At 42.0% G+C, this 22,142-nt stretch overlaps 1 protein-coding gene across 3 annotated transcripts in view; it reads left to right on the forward strand.

The window, feature by feature from the left end:
* Nucleotides 1-22,142, forward strand: part of ino80db (INO80 complex subunit Db) — a 96,095-nt gene that overhangs the window by 62,128 nt on the left and 11,825 nt on the right. For all 3 annotated transcript variants that reach the window (XM_041200180.1, XM_041200178.1, XM_041200179.1), the window contains 3 exons: nt 8,254-8,478; nt 18,417-18,526; nt 21,609-21,742. In XM_041200180.1, the coding sequence (XP_041056114.1) occupies nt 8,254-8,478; nt 18,417-18,526; nt 21,609-21,742 (469 nt within the window). The remainder of the gene's footprint in view (nt 1-8,253; nt 8,479-18,416; nt 18,527-21,608; nt 21,743-22,142) is intronic.

Here is a 22,142-nt window from a genome sequence, read left to right on the forward strand (position 1 = left end):
CTCCTTTATGTTACATTGGATTGTGTGAGACTATGCGAAAACTGGGATATTTACCAGATGTTTTGGACTTTACATCTCCATAAAGAAAAATATAGATAACTTAAAATTCATGTCATTATTGTCTTTGGGCTTTGTTGATATAGAATGGCAGCCACATTTGTCACTTCAACCTTTCAAAAGTAATTTTTGGAAGCACTTTGAGAGTTTTCAATGATCTCTTTGCTTCTATACCTCCCTCTTTTCCTTGAAGTTGTTCCTTAAAACCTACCCCTATCCTAATGACTCCTCCTTTGGCTTGGTGTTAGTTTCTTCTGATTATGTTCCTTTTGGAATTCCTTGGGATATTTTACTCAATTGCAGCTACTACAGTATATAAATGCAAGTTGCTGTTCATGGTGTATATTCAGCAGCAGAAACAAAAGGTTGTTTGTCAAACATTTTTTAAAAAGTACAGGAGCCTGTAATCTGAATTAAACACCCAGGGATCTCCTTCCAAATTCCTAAGGTTCCTGGGACCTTAAAAACCCAGGTTCTGAAGAGAAGGTATTTTTGAAATAAATTTTCAGTAAACATTACGAATGAAATTGAACATAAAGATTATGGGCTGATCTAATTCAGGTGTTTAACATGACCAAAGGAGTTGATAGAGTAGAGAAAAATTATTTCCTCTGGTGGTGGACATTCCAGCACAAGGAACACAACCTTAAAATTAGAGCTTGGCTGTTCAGGGTTGATGTCAGCAAGCGCATCTTCATACACAGGACAATCAAAATCTGCAACTCTTTCAAAAAGCTATTGAAGCTGGGGATCAATTGAAAATTTCAAAACTGAGATGAGTCTGTTTTTGTTAAGCAAGGGTATTATGGATATAGAACTAAGGAGGCTAAATTGAGTTCAGATACAGATCAACCATGAACTAATTGAATAGCAGAATGGGCTTGAAGGACTAAATGGCCAACTCATGGTCCTATGAAAAGTACCTGTAGGCAAGCTGTTACACAGAATACATGCTACTGGAGTTTTCATCTCCCATCGGTGCCTTTTCATGTTTAATGTTGCTGTGATTTTGGTTTTGTAACATGTCCATGCATTGGTGGTGACTAGGAATGGAAATTTATTTATCTAATGCTGTGGTATTAAATCTTGTCGCACTGGAGTCTTGTAAATGCTGTTACAGATGAGCTGGCATGTGGTTTTGATTCAACAGTTCACTTGTGAAGGAAGAGCAAAGAGCTGGCTGCTATCTCCTCATTTTGCATCAAAGGGTGTCTGCTTCCCACTAACTTTGATTTTGAATTGTTTCAGTTATGAACTTGTCTGTTCTGATCAAGATTTATAAGATGCAGAAGGGGATAGATTGTATTTCACCTGACAGCTTGTTCTAGCTCAGTACTTTAGGGAGGACCAAGGGTCATAATTTTAAGCTGCAAAGGCCAGATCTAGGTTGGTTATCGGGCACAGGTTCTTTTCCCAGAGATGAGCATGCCAATAGAGATTCGCAGGCATGAGTGAGGCCTTTTTCTGGCTAGAGCAGAGACTATTTCTTACAGTTTGTACTAAAAAGTTATCAGGGTCAGAGTGATCTCCTGGATGAGTTTTGATTTCCTTGGGGAGCCAGAGAGGAATTCCCCAGATTATTCCTCTCAAATTGGCTAGTTTTGTCTAGACTTCCACCTCTTGCAGGAGATCACATTTTTGCATGGGGTGGAGAACATTTTATATCGTGATGGACAAGGTATCACGATTGTGTATGACTGGCTGGAGGGACCTTTGCCTGTCCATCGTTGCTCGTGTCCCGAGCTGTGCAGATTGTTGGACATATTTGCTTTTTATGTCAGCTTTCTCTTTCATTCTTCAGTTAATCACCCATTTAGATGACATGATCATCCACGATTTGCTGAGCTGGGATATCATTTTTGAAATGTGTTCATTGTTGCTTTTGTAATTTTGGATGCGTGTCTAATACAGAAACCCTCAACTAGAATTCTGCAAGAAATGTGCAGCAAGCTTGACCACTGCTGAGCTAGAAACAGTAAAGCATATATTCAATACTGAAGCAATGCATCATCAAAATATGCACAGTCTTGCCGCATCACCTCAGCAGAAGAAAACTCCCTCCTTGCTCCTAGATTTAACAGCTGTGTTTATGGAACTTTCACATGGTGACTGTGATATAAAGTGCACATGTGATATCAGGGAGCTTGGTGAAGCACGTCGCAGCAGTATAACTTCGATTGATCACTTTGGTCCAAAGAAAGATATATTGGGATATTTTCTAAATTGTGTGAAACTAGGATTTGCAGAGGAGCAGAGAGATTTGGAAGTCCCAGTACACATTAACAAAAGCCAGCAGTTGAGTCGAAAAAGCAGCCAGAAAGGTTAATGAAAAGTTGGCCTTTATCCGAATTGCGAAGGGGAAGAAGTCATGTTTAAGTTGTGTAGAATCTCGGTTGGGCCTCATCCAGAGTGCTGCATTCAGCCTGGGCACTACACTTCAAGAAGGATCCATTGGTCTTGGATTCACCCTAATGATATTACTGCTTAGGGGGTTAAATTATGAGGGCTGATTGCACAAACGTGGTGTGTATTATCTTGAGTAAAGAAGATTGAGGATAATCTGAATCATTTGAATATCTTAATTCAATGGGGCAGAGAGAAACTAGTTTCTCTGGTGGGAGAATTAGAATGCGGGGGCATAATCTTGTCATTAGAGCTAGGGAATTTAGGAGAGAAATTATGAAATTTATTTTTGCCCAAAGTGTTGTAGAAATATGGAATCCTCTCAAAAGGCTGTGGATGCTAGGGCATTGACTTTCAAGGCAGAGAATGATAGACTTCTGTTAGAGAAGAGTATCGAAGGATATGGAGTCAAGCAGTGTAAATGGAGTTGAAGTGCAGATCAACCATGATCTAATGGAGTGGCTGAGCAGGCACAAGGAGCTGAATGGCATCCTCCCTTTCCTATGTTCTTATAAACACATTGAGAAAGTACAAGGCTGCAGAAGATATTTGTACAAGGTTTCCAACCCAAGAAAAGAATGAGAGGTAATAAATATTAGATATCAATAGATGCAGAACTTGTTCTGCAACCTTATCTCATTTATATGCAGACACTTGGGAACTGAATCAGCAGAAGAAAAAATGAGGATTTAACTTCCCATTGACACCATAATAATGGCTGTATCCAGTGATGCTACATGCCCTGGCCAGAATGGAGATGTTTGTTTAATTCCCCCATTAGTTTGTGCTTAAAGACACTGCATTGGGATTGATTTTATGTGCATAATTGATATTGTGAAACTGCACCATTCACCGCATTTTTCTGGAGAAGTAATCCTGCTTTTAATGGGAGACTTTGCTGTAGTTTCAGTCATGCGTTCTGTTTTCAGCAATTTGTAGAGACTCTTTTAAGTAGATGTTGTTTGCTGAGTAATTTGATTCTGCTGTAAGTCTTGCCTAGCCTCCATTGTTGGACACCGATGGTGTCAATCCTCACTCCATATAATCACTGCAGGTTTAGAGAATTTGGTACACATGGAAGCTGCCCTCTTATTTTTGTGGTGGGTTTTCTGGATTCCAACCTCTTGGCAGCATCCTCCCATGAGTACGCACATCATTCAAGTGAATCGTCAGCAGCAAATGAGCATGCCCACAACTGGCTGTTATTCAATGTCCCTGGGACTGACCCCCACGAGGTCGTGCCCTCGGGTAGGGGATGGGGATTGCGGTGGAGGTATGCTAGTGTGCAAGAATAAGCCTGGTCCAATATCTGGGCTGTATGATACAAGTTGGGATCCACTGGAATTGTTGAGACACAAATGTCCTCCAGACACCCACTTTTTGCATGCTCTTAGTAAGCTCAGCTCCAATAAATTTGTTTGGAAGGCATTTCTTAAAAGCAGCAGCAAGTGTGTGTAGATGTAACTGAATGTTGCAACAAAATAACCACATCCAGAGGGAAAAAAGAGAACAAGAGTAACTTTTCACATTGAAATGGCCAATTGGAAAGACGGACTGCAAAAACTCCAAAAAAGATAACAAGCCTGCAAAGATAAATCAAAGTAGCTGTGACAGATTGACACATTGTTCTAGCATTCAGTTTCATAAACTTGAGCTCATCCGAGACTGCTGCCCATATCCTAACATGCACGAAGACATATTCATCAATCACCCTTGTCCTCAGTGACCTAAAATGGCTCCCAATCTGGCAACACTGACCTTGGTCCCTCCCTATCTCTGTGTTGTGTGCCAGCCATGGGTCAGTTGGTAACACTCTGACCTCTGAAGGTTTAGTCCCACTCCAGGACTTGAGCACAAAATCAAGGCTGATGTTGCATTACTATGGGTGTGTTGCAGTCAGAGGTGTCATCTTTCAAATGAGGTGTTAAACTCAAGTCCTATTTCCTTCCTCCGGTGGATGTAAAAGATCCCATGGCACAATTTGTCAGGGGAATTATCCCCAATGGTCTGGCCTATATTTGTCCCTCGATCAGCATCTCTAAAACAGATTATCTGGTCGTTATCACATTGCTGTTTATGGGAGCTAGCTGTGCGCAAAATGACTGCTGCATTTCCTCCACTGCAACAGTGACTACACTTATACTATTGGCTATTAAGAGCTTTGAGACATCTGGTAGTCCTGAAAGGTGCGATATAAATAGAAGTCTGTTTTCTTTCTTTAACCTTCTCCAGCCCTACAGCTATCCAAGAGAATGCATTCCTCCAATTCTGGCCTCTTGAGCATTTCCAGTTTTCTTCCCCCCACCTTTGGCAGTCATGCTTTCAGCTTCCTAGGTCCTAAGCTCTGGCACTCCCACCTTAAATCTCTGCCTTTCTATCTGTGTCTCTCTTTTAAGATACTACTTGAAACCTACCTTTTTAACCAAACTTTGTCAAGTCCTAATATCTCCTGTGTCACATTTTGTCTTCTAACGCTCCTGCGAAGTGTCTTGTGACAATTGACTAGATTAAAGGTGCTATGAAAGTGCAAGTTGGTTGTGAATTCACTTTTTAGGTACTCTTGTTTTGGAGCAGTGAAGCCAAGAGCAGATGTCTTAATTCTCTACCAAAATAAAAATACCTGGAAAAACTCAGCAGGTCTGGAAGCATCTGTGGAGAGGAACACAGTTAACGTTTCGAGTCCGTATGACTCTTCAACAGGTGAAATATAAGCTGGTGGGGGGGGAGGGGGGTGGTGGGACAAGTGGAGCTGGATAGAGGGCCAGTGATAGGTGGAGATAGCCAAAAGATGTCATAGACAAAAGGACAAAGAGGTGTTGAAGGTGGTGATGTTATCTAAGGAATGTGCTAATTAAGGGTAGAAAGCAGGACAAGCAAGGTACAGATAGTCCTAGTGGAGGTGGGGTGAACCAGTGAAGCTCAACGCAAACTGCAGGAACAGCACCTCACCTTCCGACTAGACACTTTACAGCCTTCCGGACTGAATATTGACTTCAACAATTTTATATCATGAGCTCTCTCCTCTATTCCCACCCCCTTTCCGATCCCCCCCCCCACCTTTTTTCCAATAATTTATATAGATTTTTCTTTTCCCACCTATTTCCATTATTTTTAAATGTATTTCCATCCATTGTTTTATCTCTACCTTTTAGCCTATTTCGATTCCTTCACCCCACCCTCACTTGGACTATCTGTACCTTGCTTGTCCTGCTTTCTACCCTTAATTAGCAAATTCCTTAGATAATATCACCACCTTCAACACCTCTTTGTCCTTTTGTGTATGACATCTCTTGACTATCTCCACCTATCACTGGCCCTCTATCCAGCTTTACTTGTCCCACCGCCCCCCCCGCCCCAAACCAGCTTATATTTCACCCCTCTTTTATTTTTATTTAGTTCTGTTGAAGAGTCATATGGACTCAACGTTAACTGTGTTCCTCTCCGCAGATGCTGCCAAACCTGCTGAGTTTTTCCATGTATTTTTACTTTTGTTTTGGATTTCCAGCATCCGCAGTTTTTTGCTTTTGTCTTGATTCCCTTTCTCGTTGGCTGTACTTCTTAGGTGCTCCTCAGATGTTGGATTATGGATTCAAGTCCCACTCCAGAGACTTGAGCACATAATGAGGGAGTGCTGCATTGCCGGAGGTGCCTTTTTTTTTGGATGGAACTTTAAACCAAAACCCGTTAGCCCCTTCAGGTGGATATAAAGGATCCCATGCCAAGATTCCAGGAAGAGCAGGAAAGTTCTCTCCAGTCACCTGGCCAATATTTATCTCTAAACCAGCACCTAAAACAAATGACCTGGTGATTACATCAGTGCTGTTTGTGGGACCTTGCTGTGTGCAAATTGGCTGTTAGGTTTCCTACAGTACAACAATGACTGCACTTCAAAAGTATTTCATTGGATGTAAACAAATTGGGACGTCTTAAATGTTATCAAAGGTTCACTAGAAATGTCTTTTTTCTATTATTTGACAAGTTGACAGAAAGCATGATTCCACTTGGAATCAAATGGTGTCAGAATCCCATATATAAAAATCATGTCCTTGCCCTCCATGCATCATTCTAACTTAGCTCTATGCTCTCCCTCTTCAGTTCTCTTACCATTTCCCATTCCTCTGCTTTCCTTCCTTCCCATCCCTCTCCTTAATGCATTTTTCCCCATTAGTACCCTCCCCTTTCCTCTGGCCCCTCCACTCCACCTCTTTTTCTTCTATCTGCCCCTCCACTCTTTTTTCCTCCATCCTACTCATGTCCCTCATTGTGCTTAAGGAATTTGAAGATGCTGATTTTGTATTTTCAAGCAGAATAGTTATGAATATTGGATTATCTTGTATGAAGGTGTCTCTTGTTTTATTAATGCCCCCATCACTGTACAATTGTTCACTATGCTTTGGCCTTGGCTGTCTCATAACTGATTGTAAAATAGATGTTCAAATGGCAAATAAAACTGGGTGTTTTCTTGGATTTTTCTCTCCCAAAGCTAAATTCAGGGGGCCCCTGTGCTGTATAATTAACATTAATCCATTTTTAATGCAGCACGAAACCATAGCAATGTAGTAAGTGTCTTGGAATTAAATCTTATAATGAAGGTTGAGTGAGGGAATTTTTTTTATTCCTGGAGGTATAAAAAGAAATGTTTCTTCCAAAACTTTGGCAAATGAGTGTTGTGTTTCTCTGATCTCCTCTTTCCCACTCCACTGCCCACCACCCAGGCACACACACAATAAAAACGAGCAAGAGAAATTGTCCAGTACTCGGTTGTAAACTTGCAGTGACTGGAAGGTGCACACACCCATCACCTCATTGATGTACAACTTTCATCATATCATAAAGCACTCTTGTTAGCAGCTGGTTTTAAGCACAAACAGGATCAACATAAAGTGCTGCTGTCAGTTTGACACTGCAGTTTACTGAGGGAGCTCCATTGAAGAAGCCAACTTTCATTGAAACATTAAAACTGTTCCTCCTGCCTTCCTGCATCAGCACTTCAGGTGAAGAGCCCTCCAGTGCCCTTGGCACCATGCGTCTTTGATCTAAAAGCATAAAAGGTATATTAACCAGCCAGGGATCTCATTGCTATTTTTGCTACTTATGGGATCCTGCAGTGCGCAAAACGGTCGCTATATTTACCTAGATAATTCATCATACTTCAGTGGAACTTAGTGTGTAAAATGTTCTTGTGAGATGAAACACTATAAAAATACAAATCTCGTTTTTCCACATGCCTGGTGTGCTTGATATATATACAGCCAAGAAATGGGTGGACAGAGATCACCCAAATACTTTGCCTGGGACATATCATTTAATGTAATAACACAGCCATGTAGGACTGTATAAGGAGGCCTAACATTTTAGGGTTCTTCCATTAAAACCCTCTGCGTGCAACTGTACAAAGGGGCCCAACCCTGTGCAGATTGTGGGAGGGGCGGGGGGGGTTGCCGGCGGCAACTCTGGGGTTTTTCCATTACAATGCTGAGAACTGCTAATCCTGTAACCCCAGCACAATCCCACACCTTTAGGAGAGATAGTAACAGAACACCATGCACATAGAGCGAGAGTAAAATAAGGGCTGCATTTAATTATACCACTGATACAAATTGATGAAGTCAGAGCTTAAGAGTGAGTATTATGACATTGAATTTCTTTACATGGCTTAGTGCATAACTCAACAGTGTATAGCACATCCATTTCATTGGCACATCGATGTTCAATCTGAAAATACATATGTATACACATGTGGGTTTCTCTGCGGGCAGGCGGGTTAAACTTTGATTCCATTCTTTTGTGCAGCCCCGAAGATGAGGCGACGAGCACGAGAAGCTTGAGAGTGACACGGCTCTGCACTTACCTGCAGCACAGATACATGCAGCTGTGTCGCGTGGAGAGAGCTGCGGCGCGCCAGCAGAGGTGTCGGCACGCCTTCCGGAGAGCGCTACTGCAAGCAGCCAGCAAGGAACCCGACTCCGCCGGGCAGATTCTCCGGGAACTCAGAGCAGCGCCCCCCACACAGACCAGGTCAGCTGCTGAGCTCTGGCATTGCCAGGCATTGCTTTATGGAGGGATTGGCCAGGGAAAAACTCTCTTGGTGACATTGGTATCACCACAACCCTTTGGTGGAGGGGCAGCTTATATTGAACATTATGGCCAAATCTAGCAATGTATTTATCATCAGTCCTGAGCTTCCACTATTTAGCACCATAGGTTATGTTTTTAGTGCTCTAATGGGCTAATGATATTTTAATGCCTTTCCTCCAGTCTCTTCAAATTGATCAGTCTTCCTTCTAGGGCCCTTGGTAGTTTGGTGTTGAGTAATGAATTTTCACCACCCACAAGTTGCACTCTTGTAAGAAACGGGAGCTCCTTTATTTGACAATGGTAATATAATGCCCTTGTCCCTCAAACATTTTGTCATCCTCATCGGCTCTTGTTAAAAAAGCTGATATCATTTGTTCTTGAAGAGTGAGTATTCCCTTTATTCAACCATCATCACCCCACTCCAAGGTTAAGGATGCTAAACCATGTAGTTCCTGTAAATTCCTGGTTCAATTCCTTGCCCCAGCCAACATTTCTACCTCCATTGAGTTCACCAGAAACCAGTTCATCACATTGCTTATTGTAAAAGCTTGCCATGTGCAAAGTAGCTACTGCATTGCTGCCATAATGGTTACGCTGAGACATCATTTTAAATACTAGTCTCTTTTTTTCCTGCACTGATTTGTCTGATTGCACCTGGGGGTATCCTGAGGCTAAAGAAGAGGACAATCAGCCCGAATTTGTTTTTTATTATTTATGTTCATTCTCTGATTAAGAGTGCTGCTGGCAAGACATTTTACTACCCATCTTTAGTTGCCATGAGAAGGTGCCTTCTGCACAGTTGAGACCGTTTCATTGGCCAATTAAAAATTAACTACATTGGCATTGAACTGGAGTCACATTTAGGCCAGACCAAGTCAAGATGGCAGTTTCCTTCGCTGAAGGACATTAGTGAGCCAGTTGGGTTTTTACAGCAATTTATCCAATATCAACTTTATTGATACCAGTTTTTTTAATATCCAGATTTTCTTATAGACTGATTTCAAATTCTCAAACTGCCACGTTGCAACTTGAACTCCCACTCACTTGATTACTAGTCCAACCCTCTGAGTTACTAGTCCAGCAACAACCACCATGCTACTGTACCCTACACATCTGAATGGCTGCTGATTCACTGATCACTGCCTGGTGACTCCTGTAAGAAACTGAGTAAGCCTAGGCTTGAGTATGATGCTGTCTGTAGTTGACTGGCTTGCAGCCAGCTAACACTGTAATCTCATGTGAAGTGTTGCCACCTGCAACTTGGGAAACCACACTTTCAGATGACATTGGGCAGAGGTAGTTTGTGAGGGATCTGAGGAATCAGCTTAGTGGGGAGGGGTGAGGCATGAGGAGATTGGGTAGTCCCATCAGGACTTAATCAAAATCAGTATAATTATTATTCGCTTCAATTTCTTTTTCACTTTTGTAATATTTTTGGCTAGATTTTTCTTTTGCACAATAATTGCTGAAGAGCTCCTGAAGAGACTAAATCATCCTCAAGAGACTGTTGAGCTTGAAAGTGCAGGAAGCTGGATTAACTCTCACATGCTTAACATTTAAAGCATTCCTGTTTAATGATGATTAGAGTTAAGCTCCGTCTCTGTTCAGCAGAGGAAATCGCCTAATTCTCCCCACAAAAGGCTTTCAGCACCTCTGTGTTCAAACAAGCTAATATTTCCTTCGAACAATTTTCCTGATGCTGATTTTTTTTCTCTTTCGCTGATTCTGGAACTATTTCAGACATTGCAAACTCTTTAGAATTTGTGTTGTCAGGCCAGACCTCTGAACAGACAGCGCACGTTAGTTCTGTGTCCTTGTCCACACAGCTACAATTATTTTCTTGGACCAGTTGACCTCTGGAATGGAGAGCAACAGGTCAATTGGGTTAAAGGGCAGGGGATATTTGGAGCAAGGCAGGAATGGAGGGGCTGAAGAAGGAGGATGGGAGGAGCAGAGGGAAAGCATGCTCAGCAGGGTGTGAGTAAGCTAGGTGAGGCACTACACATATAAGGGTTTGTGTGCATACAGATAGTAATGTTAAAATCTACTGCACTAAACCAATTTGTCCCTTAAGCACCGAATGATAAGAGTTGTTTTCAGCCTTTCTACTTGGAGGGTGACCCATTGTGGGGTCTTGAGTTGAATGGGTACATGAAATGAAACCATTACGTTACATTACTTCCACTGGAATTATCCATCACTGAGCCACCTATAGGCGTTACTGGAATTTCATATAATCCGTTGACTTTATCATCAATGATTCTAATTGATAATCGGATTGGGGGAAATTTGATGGTGAAATCTTTTACTGTACAGCCAGTTGCATTGAATATTTTGGCTTGTCAAACGTCCAATTAGTTGGCTTGATTTTAGCCTTCAGCCATTACAATGCAGAGGGGGGAGTTTGAAGATACGGTTGTTGGTAGAAAGCTAAGAGTCTTGCTCAGTCTGCTGTGTTAAACCACCTGAAAATGTAGCAGCTTAATATTATCTTAGGGCTGTATGTGAGTAATGCAGCATTGTTGCTAAGTGGTTGTTCAATGATTCCTAAAGGGAACAGTCACTGAGGTTCAAAGTTAATTCCACTCAACAGCAAGTGCCTGGATCAGGATTATATTTGGACCAGGAGCTCTGCAAGCTCTGAAATATGTAAACATTTATATCTCAGCTCCATTTAATCCATCCTTATTAAATCAAATCCAACAAGAGGATCTGGACAGGAAAGTGATTCAGCTTGTACTGTGTTCTGTGTGTCAGAGGTGCAATTAATTTATTGAAATCTGTGCTTTGTTTGGTATTGCATTTTGCCTTAAAGTGTTACAGAGAAATGCTATACAATGAGACTGTGGTGATTGTTGCTTTAAGGTCAGCCTGACTGAGTAAGGGTCACGTGGTCAGAAAAACCAGCCAGCACCAAGCACGGGGAAGCTTATAAGGGTGGAGTTTTCCTAGTTCAGAGAGTGCATTGGAGCCTTACAAGAGGCCCGCAGCTGATCCAGCAGCTCTAAATAAAGTTTGTTGTTCAACTAAAGCCTCTCGGCACTACATCTCTATATCTGATGACGGGGATAATGATCCTGGCTCTGCCTCTCGCCCTACAACTGAGTATCTCATTTTAAAGAAGGAGAAAAACATATACTCATCAGGATGCCCCTCTTTAGGAGGATCGACCCATTTGACTCCTCCATGGAGGACTGGACTCAATACATCAAGTGCTGTGGGTTTTATTCCCAGGCCAGTGAAATAGAGGAAGAGGCAAAGCGCAAAGCAATTCACTTGAGTGTCTGTGGGAGTCAAACCTACAACCTTATTCATAGAGATAAAAACAAAAAACTGCGGATGCTGGAAATCCAAAACAAAAACAGAAATACCTGGAAAAACTCAGCAGGTCTGAGCTTATATTTCACCCCTTTCCTATTTCTACTTAGTTCTGTTGAAGAGTCATGAGGACTCGAAATGTCAACTTTGCTCTTCTCCGCCGATGCTGCCAGACCTGCTGAGTTTTTCCAGGTATTTCTGTTTTTGCCTTATTTATAGTTTGACAGCCCCAAGCTCGCCTAACCCCAAATTGTTGAGTGAGCTCGTGGATTTAGCGAAGGGCCACTTTCAGCCCAAATCACCAGTCATTATGCAAAGATTCAAATTTAATACCAGGGTGAGGGCCCCAGGCGAATCGATTGTGACTTGTATTGCTAAGTTGAAACAGTTACCAGAGCATTGTGATTTCGGAGTGACCTTGAAGACGTGCTACGGGATCAGTTAGTTTGTGGCGCGCGCAACAATGCCATTCAGCATCGATTGCTGGCAGAAGTCAATATAAATTTCAAACGAACCATGAAGATAGCGCTGGCCATGGAAAACGCTGAAAAACGTTCGCAGGAGCTACAGAGTTTGCAAAATGGCACCGTTTAACAGTTAGCGCAACCAGATATGGCGCCAAATCGCTAAAGCAGCCACGAAGCAGGAATCGTTCCCAATCACCCAGAAATTTAAAAAATATTCCGGAGGCAATCAGACAGCAACCCTGAAGTTGAAGTGTTACTGATGTGGGGTAACCACACTCCTGAAATATGTAGATTTAAGGAGGTCGAGTGCTATTACTGTCACAGAAGAGGCCATTAGATAAAGCAGTACAGAGCTAAGTCCAGAGTGCCAAGTAACCAGCTAACAAAGATGTTAGAAGTACATCTGAAAGAGCCTGAAATAACTGATTCTGGCAGTCACTCTCTTTTTAATTTTAAAGCAGTCAAGGCAAACCCTATTACAGTCACACTTCACGTAAGCAGGAAGCCTCTAGTTATGGAGTTGGATACAGGGGCATCAGCCACAGTGCTGGGTGAGCACACATTTCAGTACCTGAGAGAAGGTACCCAACCCTTAAGCCTGGAGAGAACTGCTGCCCAGTTGAAGACTTACACGGGAGAAGCCATAAAAGTAAAAGGCACCACCATGGCACCTGTGAGCTATGGGCAGCAGTCAGCCCAGCTCCCAGTGATGATGGTGACTAGGGAAGGACCAAGCCTTCTGGGCCGTGATTGGCTAAAAGAAATCAAATTAAATTGGTCCAAAAATTTTCCAGAAGACTGCTAGAATTTTTTTAAAAATGACAGCATCTTTCACAATGAATTGGGAAAAATCAAAGGCTTGCAAGCCAAGATTTATGTTGAACCGGAGGCAACTCACTGATCTTTTTTTTAAGGCTAGACCAGTACCATATGCTTTAAGAGAAAAGTGGATGCTGAGTTAAACAGGTTGAAGGAATTAGGCATCGTACAGCAGGTTCAATTTTCAGAATGGGCCCCTACTGACACCGGATAAGGCTGTCCGCATTTGCGGCAATTGTATGCTAACAGTTAGTAAGGCCGCCAAGTTGAATAAATATCCAATTCCAAGAATTGAAGATTTGTACACAAAGCTGGCAGGAGGTCAATCCTACATTAAGTTTGATATGGTCATGTGTACCAGCAACTCAAGTTAGGTAACACGTCCTGGGGGTATGTCACAATAAACACAGACAAATACCTATTCCGGTATACACACTTACCTTTTGGCATGTCTTTGGCATGTGCAATATTTCAAAGGACGGTGGAGAATTTGCTACAAGGACTATCACAGGTTGTAGTATACCTTGACAATGTCCTCATAGATCGACAGAAGCCAAGCATTTAGCAAATTTGGAGGAGGTATTAAAAAGATTTCTGGAAACGGGAGTTTGCCTTAAAAAAAGAAATGCGGTTTCCAAGCCACCAAGGTTACCTATCTGGGGCACCTTGTAGACGCACAAGGATTACACCCTGAGGAAGAAAAGGTTAAGGCGATAAAGAAGGCACCTTCCCCACAAATTTCACCGAACTCCAATCATTTTTAGGGAAGGTAAACTACTCCAGGCAATTTTTACCCAACTTGACTGCACTGGCACCTTGCATATAGTGCTGAAGAAGCACCATTGTTGATCCTGGAAGGCTCCATAGGAGGCAGCCTTCAACAAAGTAGAACAACTGCTGCACTCCTCAACCTTGTTAGTGCACTTCGATCCATCTAACGAATTGATATTGACCTGTGATGCCTCTCCATATGGCGTTGGTGCAGTATTGTCCCATGAAATGGACGATGGCTCTGAGAGGCCAATAGATTACGTATCAAGAACCCTCTCAGTGATCAAAAAAGCCACTGAGATTCACAGATCGAGAAGGAGGCAGGTACTTTACTGTCGTCTCTGATCATAAACCACTTTTGGGCCTTTTCAAAGAAGACAAGGCTATCCCGCCAATAGCCTTGGCAAGTATTCAACGATGGGCATTAATCCTGTCAGCCTACAAATACACTTTTGAGCATCGACCTGGGATACACATGGCAAGCATGGATGCCTTTAGCCACCAACCTTAGCAAGAAAGCATCTCTTGTACTCTATTACCCCCAAGAAATCATCTTTGCATTGAATTTTTTTGACACATCGCCCGTCTATATGAAGCAGATCAGGAAAAGGACCAATCGAGATCTGCTTCTGTCCAAATTGAGAGCCCAGATACTCTCAGGATGGCTAAATGAGCCAGTCTCCGAGGAAATGAAACCATTTTTTTTATCTGCAAGTATGAATTGAGTTGTCAGGATGACATCGTGCTCTGGGGAGCAAGAGCAGTTATTCCTGTACCAGGCAGGGAACTGCTCCTAACCAAATTGCACAGCACTCATCCTGGCATTTATGAAATGAAAATGTTCACCAGGAGTTGTGTGGTGGCCTGGTATAGATGCAGAGATTGAGAAGTTAATCAAGCACCGTCAACAGTGCCAACTGCAACAAAAGTTGCCAGCTGCAGCCCCACTACACCCTTGGGAATGGCCTGGCTGTGTCTCAGAATGCTGCAAGTCATTGTATTGGGCAATAGAGTTGTATTTACAAGTGCTGAGTTTCAGAACTTCAGTCTAAACTGCATTAAGCACATCCGAACTGCGCCTTACCACCTTGCGTCAAATGGACTAGCTGAGAGAACTATCCAAACTTTCAGGTCAGGACTAAAAAAATTGTAAGAAGGAATCTTGGAAACCAAAATCTCTCGCTTCCGTCTTAAATACTGTACAACTTCACATACGACAACGGGAACTGCTTATGAAGTGTTGACTCTGAACAAGACTGAGCCTCGTATTTCCAAATTTGTCAGGGAGAGTAGAGAATAACCAAGGCAACCAGAAAAAAAGTCACAATTTGCATAGTGGAGCCCGGAAATCTATGGTAGACGAAGCCGTATATGTAAGAAACTTCGGGAGCGGTCCAAGTTGGATCCCAGGGATTATTGTCTGTGAGACCAGACCCCTTTCATACCAAGTAGACGTGGAAGGCTGGATTGTTTGTATACCCATGGATCACCTGAGGAGCAGGGAGACGCTTCCACAGTCAGTGTTGTCACCAAGGAATGTTATCGAACCCATAAGCACCGAAGTACCTGATCGACCTGTTTTAGACATAACTGATGTCTTTGTTGAATCAAATCGTGATGAACTGCCTGTGCCAAAAGAAGTACCCGTTATTGCAGTTCCTGTAGGAGCGCCTCAGGCTGTAGTATTACTCCACCTTACCCAGAACAGAAAACCCCTTCACCGACTTGATTTGTAATTGCTGGGCCTATCTATAGAAGTGCATAATCTGAATTAATGACAAAGTGCCAGTGTGATTATTTCTATGATTTCTGATATTGCTTTCTATTCACCTGTATAAAATATGTGTAAATAAGGAATGTAAAACAAGGAATTAAAGGGGGAGGGATGTGGGGATTGTTGCTTTAAGGCCAGCCTTACTGAGTAAGCGTCACATGGTCAGAACAGCGAATCAGCACCGAGCATGGGGAAGCTTATAAGGGACGGACTTTTCCTAGTCTAGAGTGTGTATTGTCAACTTGCGAGAGGCCTGGAACTAATCCAGCAGCTCTGTAAATAAAGTTAGTTCTTCAACTAAAGAAGCCTCTTGGTAGTACATCTCTACAGAGACTGAATAGGAACACTTGTACAACAGAAAGGAAGTGATGTGTTTATGCAAGACATTAGTCAGGCCATTGTTTGAGTGTTACATGAAGCTATGAGCACCCCATTATAGTAAGGGTGTTGCAGCCATGATGAGTACAATGAAGAATCACTCTGGTAATACTAGTTGTGAAGAAAAGTTTGGAAGATGTTGGCTTATGTTTCAAGGAGAAAGTTAAGGGTGGATCTAATAGAAATTTTCAAAATTGTGCAAAGCTTTGGTATGGTAAATAGTGAGAATCTGATCATTCCATAATTGCAGTGCGTGTAGACTCTGACTGATCACTTAAAAAAAAAATAGGGAAAATTGTTAGAACACGGGATGATTTGTTTCAAGTGGCAATTGCCATAGAGACTGTAGCATGGTTGAAAGGGGAATAGAACAAGTATTTGTAAAGGGAAAATATAAAATGTTGCAAAGAATGGGCAGAGAAGTAGGATAAGAGTAGATAACTCTGAAGAACTAGTTGAAACGTCTCTATGCTGTAATTTCTGAGAATGGAAAGTACTTTGTTTTATGGAAATTTTCCTTTGTGTCTCTCCAGTGAATGATGAGCGGGATGTGTAAATGGAGTTCATTTGGAGTTGCCTCTTGGAAGTTAGGAACATGTCTCCAAGAACTTAGATACTGAGGTTTAGATAATGTCAGGTGGCATTCCTTGGTGTATTGAAGATCTGTGGCGTACTTATTGACATCTTCAAATTGGAAAGGGGCGTGATGCCATACACAGTTGAAACTGGGGATCAGGCGATGATCGAACTATATTATCAGGAGACGGAATGAAAACCAGGAGGTTTTAATGTAGGGTGAGAAGAGGAAAAGTCAGGTGGGGTTGCAGCTCAATCAAATCAGACCAGATAAGACTATTTGAAGCCAGATGTGAGAGAGAGGGGCTGGAGAGTAATAGAATGAGGCAGATTGCGTGGGGCAGAGTTGTTGTTGGGGCAGTTGACAGAAGAAACAGGAGTGGGCAATTGAACATGAGAAGAATGGGGGAGAGAGAAGCTAAGTGGGAAAGAGAGAATAATGTGTATCGTATAAGACATCTGAAACATTGTCCAATTCTGAATGCCACACTTTAGGAAGATTATCAAGGCCTTGATGCCAGAGGATGCAGAGAAAACTTACTACAATGGTACCAGGGACATGGATATTTAGAGCAGAGAATGTTAAGGGTGTTCAAGAGTTTTGAGAGAGTAAATAAGGAGAAAATGTTTTGACTGACAGAAAGATCGTTAACCAGAGGACACAGATTTAAGATAACTAACAAAAGAACTAGAGGTGAGATGAAAACTTTTTCATGTAGCAAGTTGGGATCTGAAATGCACTTCCTGAAGGGGTGGTAGAAACAGATTTATTATTGGCTATGAAAAGGTGAAAAGGGAATTGGAGGCATACTTAAAGGGATAAATTTGCAGGGAAGTGGGACGAATTGAATAATTCTTTCAAAGAGCAAACACGAGCACAGTGAATCACACAGCTGCCTTCTGTACTGTATAGTTCTATAATAGAATCGCAGTGGAGTGCAGAAGATAATAGAGAATAATACATTCATAGAAGCAAGAATGGCAATGGTAGAGCAAATAGAATCATCGGGGAAAGAACGAGAAAGTAGACAATGGAAGAGAGGGACAATGATTAGAATTGCAGAGTCGGGGGGGAGAATCACTTCAGGTGGATGTTCAAGGCCTAGCAATACGTTTTGAAGAGGAACTGCGCTTCTCCCATTGTTCTGAATAACCCAAAATCAGATTCACTGATTTTGTTGCTGTTTTAGGACTTTGTTGATGGTAAACTGGGTGCAGAGTTTACCTATTCAACTGTCACTGCACTGCAGAATAATTCATTGTGTGTGAAGTGCTTTGAGACTTGATAAATGCGTTGTGTAGATTTTTCTGATTTTGGATTTGGAGGGGTTGGAAGAGAGGAATACATTGTGGTGCCTTATGCCCTTGAGTTTAAGCACCCTGATGCTCAAACAGCTGTAAATGCTTGATTTAGAGGAATTTATCATATAAATGTTCAATGAAGAGTGGGGAAGGTGCGATTTTATTTTCTCATAAGCCCCTCCCATTCCCTTTTTTCAGTTTCTCTGTGCCACCCACTACACACAATTCTTCTAAATGAGACATAGGCATGTGACCTGTCATGTAACTGGCTGCCACGAGAGGCACAAAGTGGTGATTTCCACTCCCTGTTGGAAACTACCTCAACATCCAACCTCAATGGTACTGATCTGCTTTCAGGTACCCTGTCATACTGTGGCATAGTGCATGGAAACCTCTGTGCGACCTAGCCACAAGACAGGGCTATACATTTGTACTTATCAAGGGCTGACTAATCTCACTGTCATTCTTTTCAGCATGAAGCAGCCAGACCACAGAGTAGTGGAACCAGCACTATGTACAGGAACCATCAAGGGCCAGCACTGCCCCAACATGTCTCTTCCATACACCAGGCACTGTTTTCAACGTATCCTTAATGCTGTCCCTTTCTCAAATGGCTGAGCCGAAGTTGCGATGTAACGACGAGGACAAAGAGTAGGTCTTGGCACAAACTTTTTTTCAAGAAGGATTGTTGCATGATTAGTTTCCAACATCCCTTTTGCCTTGAGTTGTGTGCACAATGAAATTGAGAGTTGTTGAAGCACTCTGATAAAATGTTTGAAGCTTATGCACAACAGGATTATTAAAGATTCATAATACAATCAGACAGAGTCAACATGGTTTTGTGAAAGGGAAATTGTATTTGACAAATTTACTGCAGTTCTTTTGAGGATGTGACAAGCAGGCTGGGTAAATGTGTTGTACTTCTATTTCCAAATAAGGTTTTGATAAGATGCCACATAAAAGGTAAGAACTAGATAAGAGATACCAGACAACAGCTTGCATTGGGGGTGATATATTAGCATGGGTAGAGGATTGGCTAACAGGAAACAGTCAGGATAAATGGCTCATTTTCAACTTGGCATCCTATAATTAGTGGAGTGTCACAGGGATCAGTGCTGAGGCCTCAACTATTTACGAAAATATTAATGGCTCGGATGAAGGGACTGACTGTACTGTAGCCAAATTTGCTGCTGATACAAAAATAGGTAGGAAAGCAGGTTGTGAAGAGGGTACAAAGAGTCTGCAAAGTGATATTGATAGGTTAAGTGAGTGGGCAAACATTTGGAAGGTGGAGTATAATGTGGGAAAATGTGAGGTCCACTTTGGAGGAAGAATAGAAAAGCAGGATACTATTTAAATGGGGAGAGACTGTAGAATGGTGTGGTACAAAGAGATCTGGGTGTCCTTGTACATGAATCACAAGAAGTTAACACCCAGGTACAGCAAGTAATTCAGAAGACAAATGGAATATTGGCCTTGCTTGCAAAAGGGATGCAGTATAAAGTAGGGAAGTCTCACTACAGCTGTACAAGGCATTGGTGAGACCACATCCTAGAGTACTGTGCGCAGTTTTGGTCTCCTTACTTAAGGAGGGATGTACTTGTATTGGAAGCAGTTCAGGGGAAGGTTCACCATGCTGATTTGTAGGATGAGGGGCACTTTCTTATGAGGAAAGGTTGAGCAGATTGAGCCTGTACCCATTGGAGTTTAGAAGAATGAGAGGTGATTCTGAGCTGACTTGACAAGTTAAGTGCTTGGAGGATGTTTCCCCTCATGGGGAAATCTAAGAGGACATAATTTAAAAATAAGGAGTCTCCCATTTAAGAATGAGATGAGAAATTTCTTCTCTGTGGGTCATTTGTCTTTGGAATTCTCTTCCACAGAGAGTAGTGGAGGCTGAGTCATTCAGTATGTTTAAGATCAAGTTAGACAGAATTCTGATCAACAAGGGGGTCAAAGGTTATGGGGTCAGGCATGAAAGTGGAATTAAGGCCACAATCAGATCAGCCATGACCTTGTTGAATGACAGCAGGCCTTCTCCTATTTCCTGTGTTCTTTAGGAGACCATTCACGCTCGCTTGGGAACAATCCAAAATCAATCTTGCTATGCATCTTTGCTGCATAGGCCTTTATCTCTCGCTGTCTTGAGTTTATCCAATTACTCCTAAAAATGCCTTGGTTTCTGCCTCAACTATTCTCTCTGTCTAATTACGTACTAACTAACCTCTTTCCCATACTCTTGAGGACTTCCCTCCCTCAACACTTCATTCCTCAGCCAGAGGAAATAGACTTTCCCTATTCAGCATATCAAAACTTTTCAGGATTTTGAGAGTCTCTACTAAATCTCCTTTAAGCACTTTTTTGATCCAGCAGAAATAGTCTCTCAATTTCTTGAGTCCGCCCTCCTAACTAGTTATAGCCCTGATGAATCTATGCTGTAGTATGACCTTTTAATATTCTTTCTATAACCGGCACTATCGAAGACTGCGTACAATACTCCCAACTGTGACCCATTGCCTTGTACAAATTAATCATTTCTTCTTTTATAAAATTGAAACTGCTGTTGGATTTTTTTTTTGTTTTTGGGGCTTTATCTCATTGTGAGGAGTTGTATATTTGAACCACCAGGCCTTTCTGTTCACCCTTCAGTGTCTCTCTAGTTACTCACCTCTTCCCTGCAAATATAATTCTACACACTTGCCTACGTGAAGTTGTATCTGCCTATTCTGCTAACCTATTCCTGTTCTCCTCAAATGCATTACAATCTTGCCCACCATTGTCTTTTGTGTCCTGAGACAGTTTTAATATCATACTTGCTATGCCTAAACCCAAATTATTTGCTTACAGATCTAAATTGGATGCAGCCCTGTCCCCTGGATACGCCAGTTCCAAACCTCCTTCAATACATGTATTACCCCATAGCCAGAACCCTTTGTTTCCAGTGCATCCACCAATGTGCTATCTCTCTTGATAGGGTAGATAGCCATTGAGTTTTTCTGCTGGTTGAGGAGCCTCGGGCAATTTGACATCACTTCAAAATCAGGGCCAGGTCATTCAAGAGAGAAGTTAGGAAATACTACTTCATGCAAAGGGTGTTAGAAGCATAAAACTCTCCCACAAAAAGTAGTAGATGCTAGATAAATTAATAGTTTTTAATCTGGGATCAATAGATTTTTGCTTGACAAGGGAACCAAGATGTGTGGAAGGAGTTAGGATTCAGATCCGCCATCATCTCATTGGGTAATGTACCCACTACTCTCCTTATTTGCAGTGGAGTGGGATTACAATAGACATTTTGGACCATTCTGCCTGTTCTTGACTTCAGGAGTAGATTTGGTTGTGCATTATTGATGAGAGAACATACTGTTTCCATGCTGCCTCCTCTGTAATCTGTTTTGAAGGCGCCAGGTAGAAAATCCAGAGGGCAGGAGGTAATCCCGTAAAGGATCTCAACCTCTAGGTAGTCACTTCGTGGTGCTGATATTAAATGATACATTTTGGGACTAATTGCTCTAATAGATGACCTCCTTTGTAAAGGATTGTTTATTGTGGGAGTCTGATATTAAGTGGCCACTGAATCACGAGTTGCAGTTGCCTTTTTAAAGAGGTGTTCACTGTGTTTCAGTCCAAGGCTAACAATGTTTCCTTGACCTTGAGCGATTCAGATATCCTGTTGAGTCGCTCGCAGCAGCTGTTCTCGAGCTGCACGGCCAAGTTCGCAGATGGGCAACAGTGTTCCATTCCAGTGTTTGACATCACGCACCAGACGCCACTCTGCGAAGAACATGCAAAGAAAATGGTAAATTTCTAGAAAAACGCGTGTGTATGTGTATGTGAACCAGAGGTTATTAGGGTTAGTGCTGGAGGCATAGAAACCATTGTAATTTTTTGCACCTCCTGTCGATATCAAGTGTTTCCAGGCCAAGGTGATACTTGAGATTAGCATGTATAGTTGCCACAAGAGGCTTGATATATTTGGGTAGCAGGAGCTTTCATGAGCAGAAAGTGCAAAGAGATTTAATGGAGATTTTTAAAACTGTGAAAGATTTTGACAAGGTGACCAGGGAAAGACTGTATCATACAACAGTGACTTCTCTTAAGAATGACTTAATTCACTACAAAGCACTTTGGGACATCCTAAAGTCTTGAAAGGCGCTGCAGAAATACAGTTAAGTTGTTGCTTTCTCTCTCTCTTAGAG

The sequence above is a fragment of the Carcharodon carcharias genome, chromosome 12 (assembly GCF_017639515.1).
Source record: "Carcharodon carcharias isolate sCarCar2 chromosome 12, sCarCar2.pri, whole genome shotgun sequence".
In the NCBI taxonomy this organism is placed as follows: Eukaryota; Metazoa; Chordata; class Chondrichthyes; order Lamniformes; family Lamnidae; genus Carcharodon; species Carcharodon carcharias.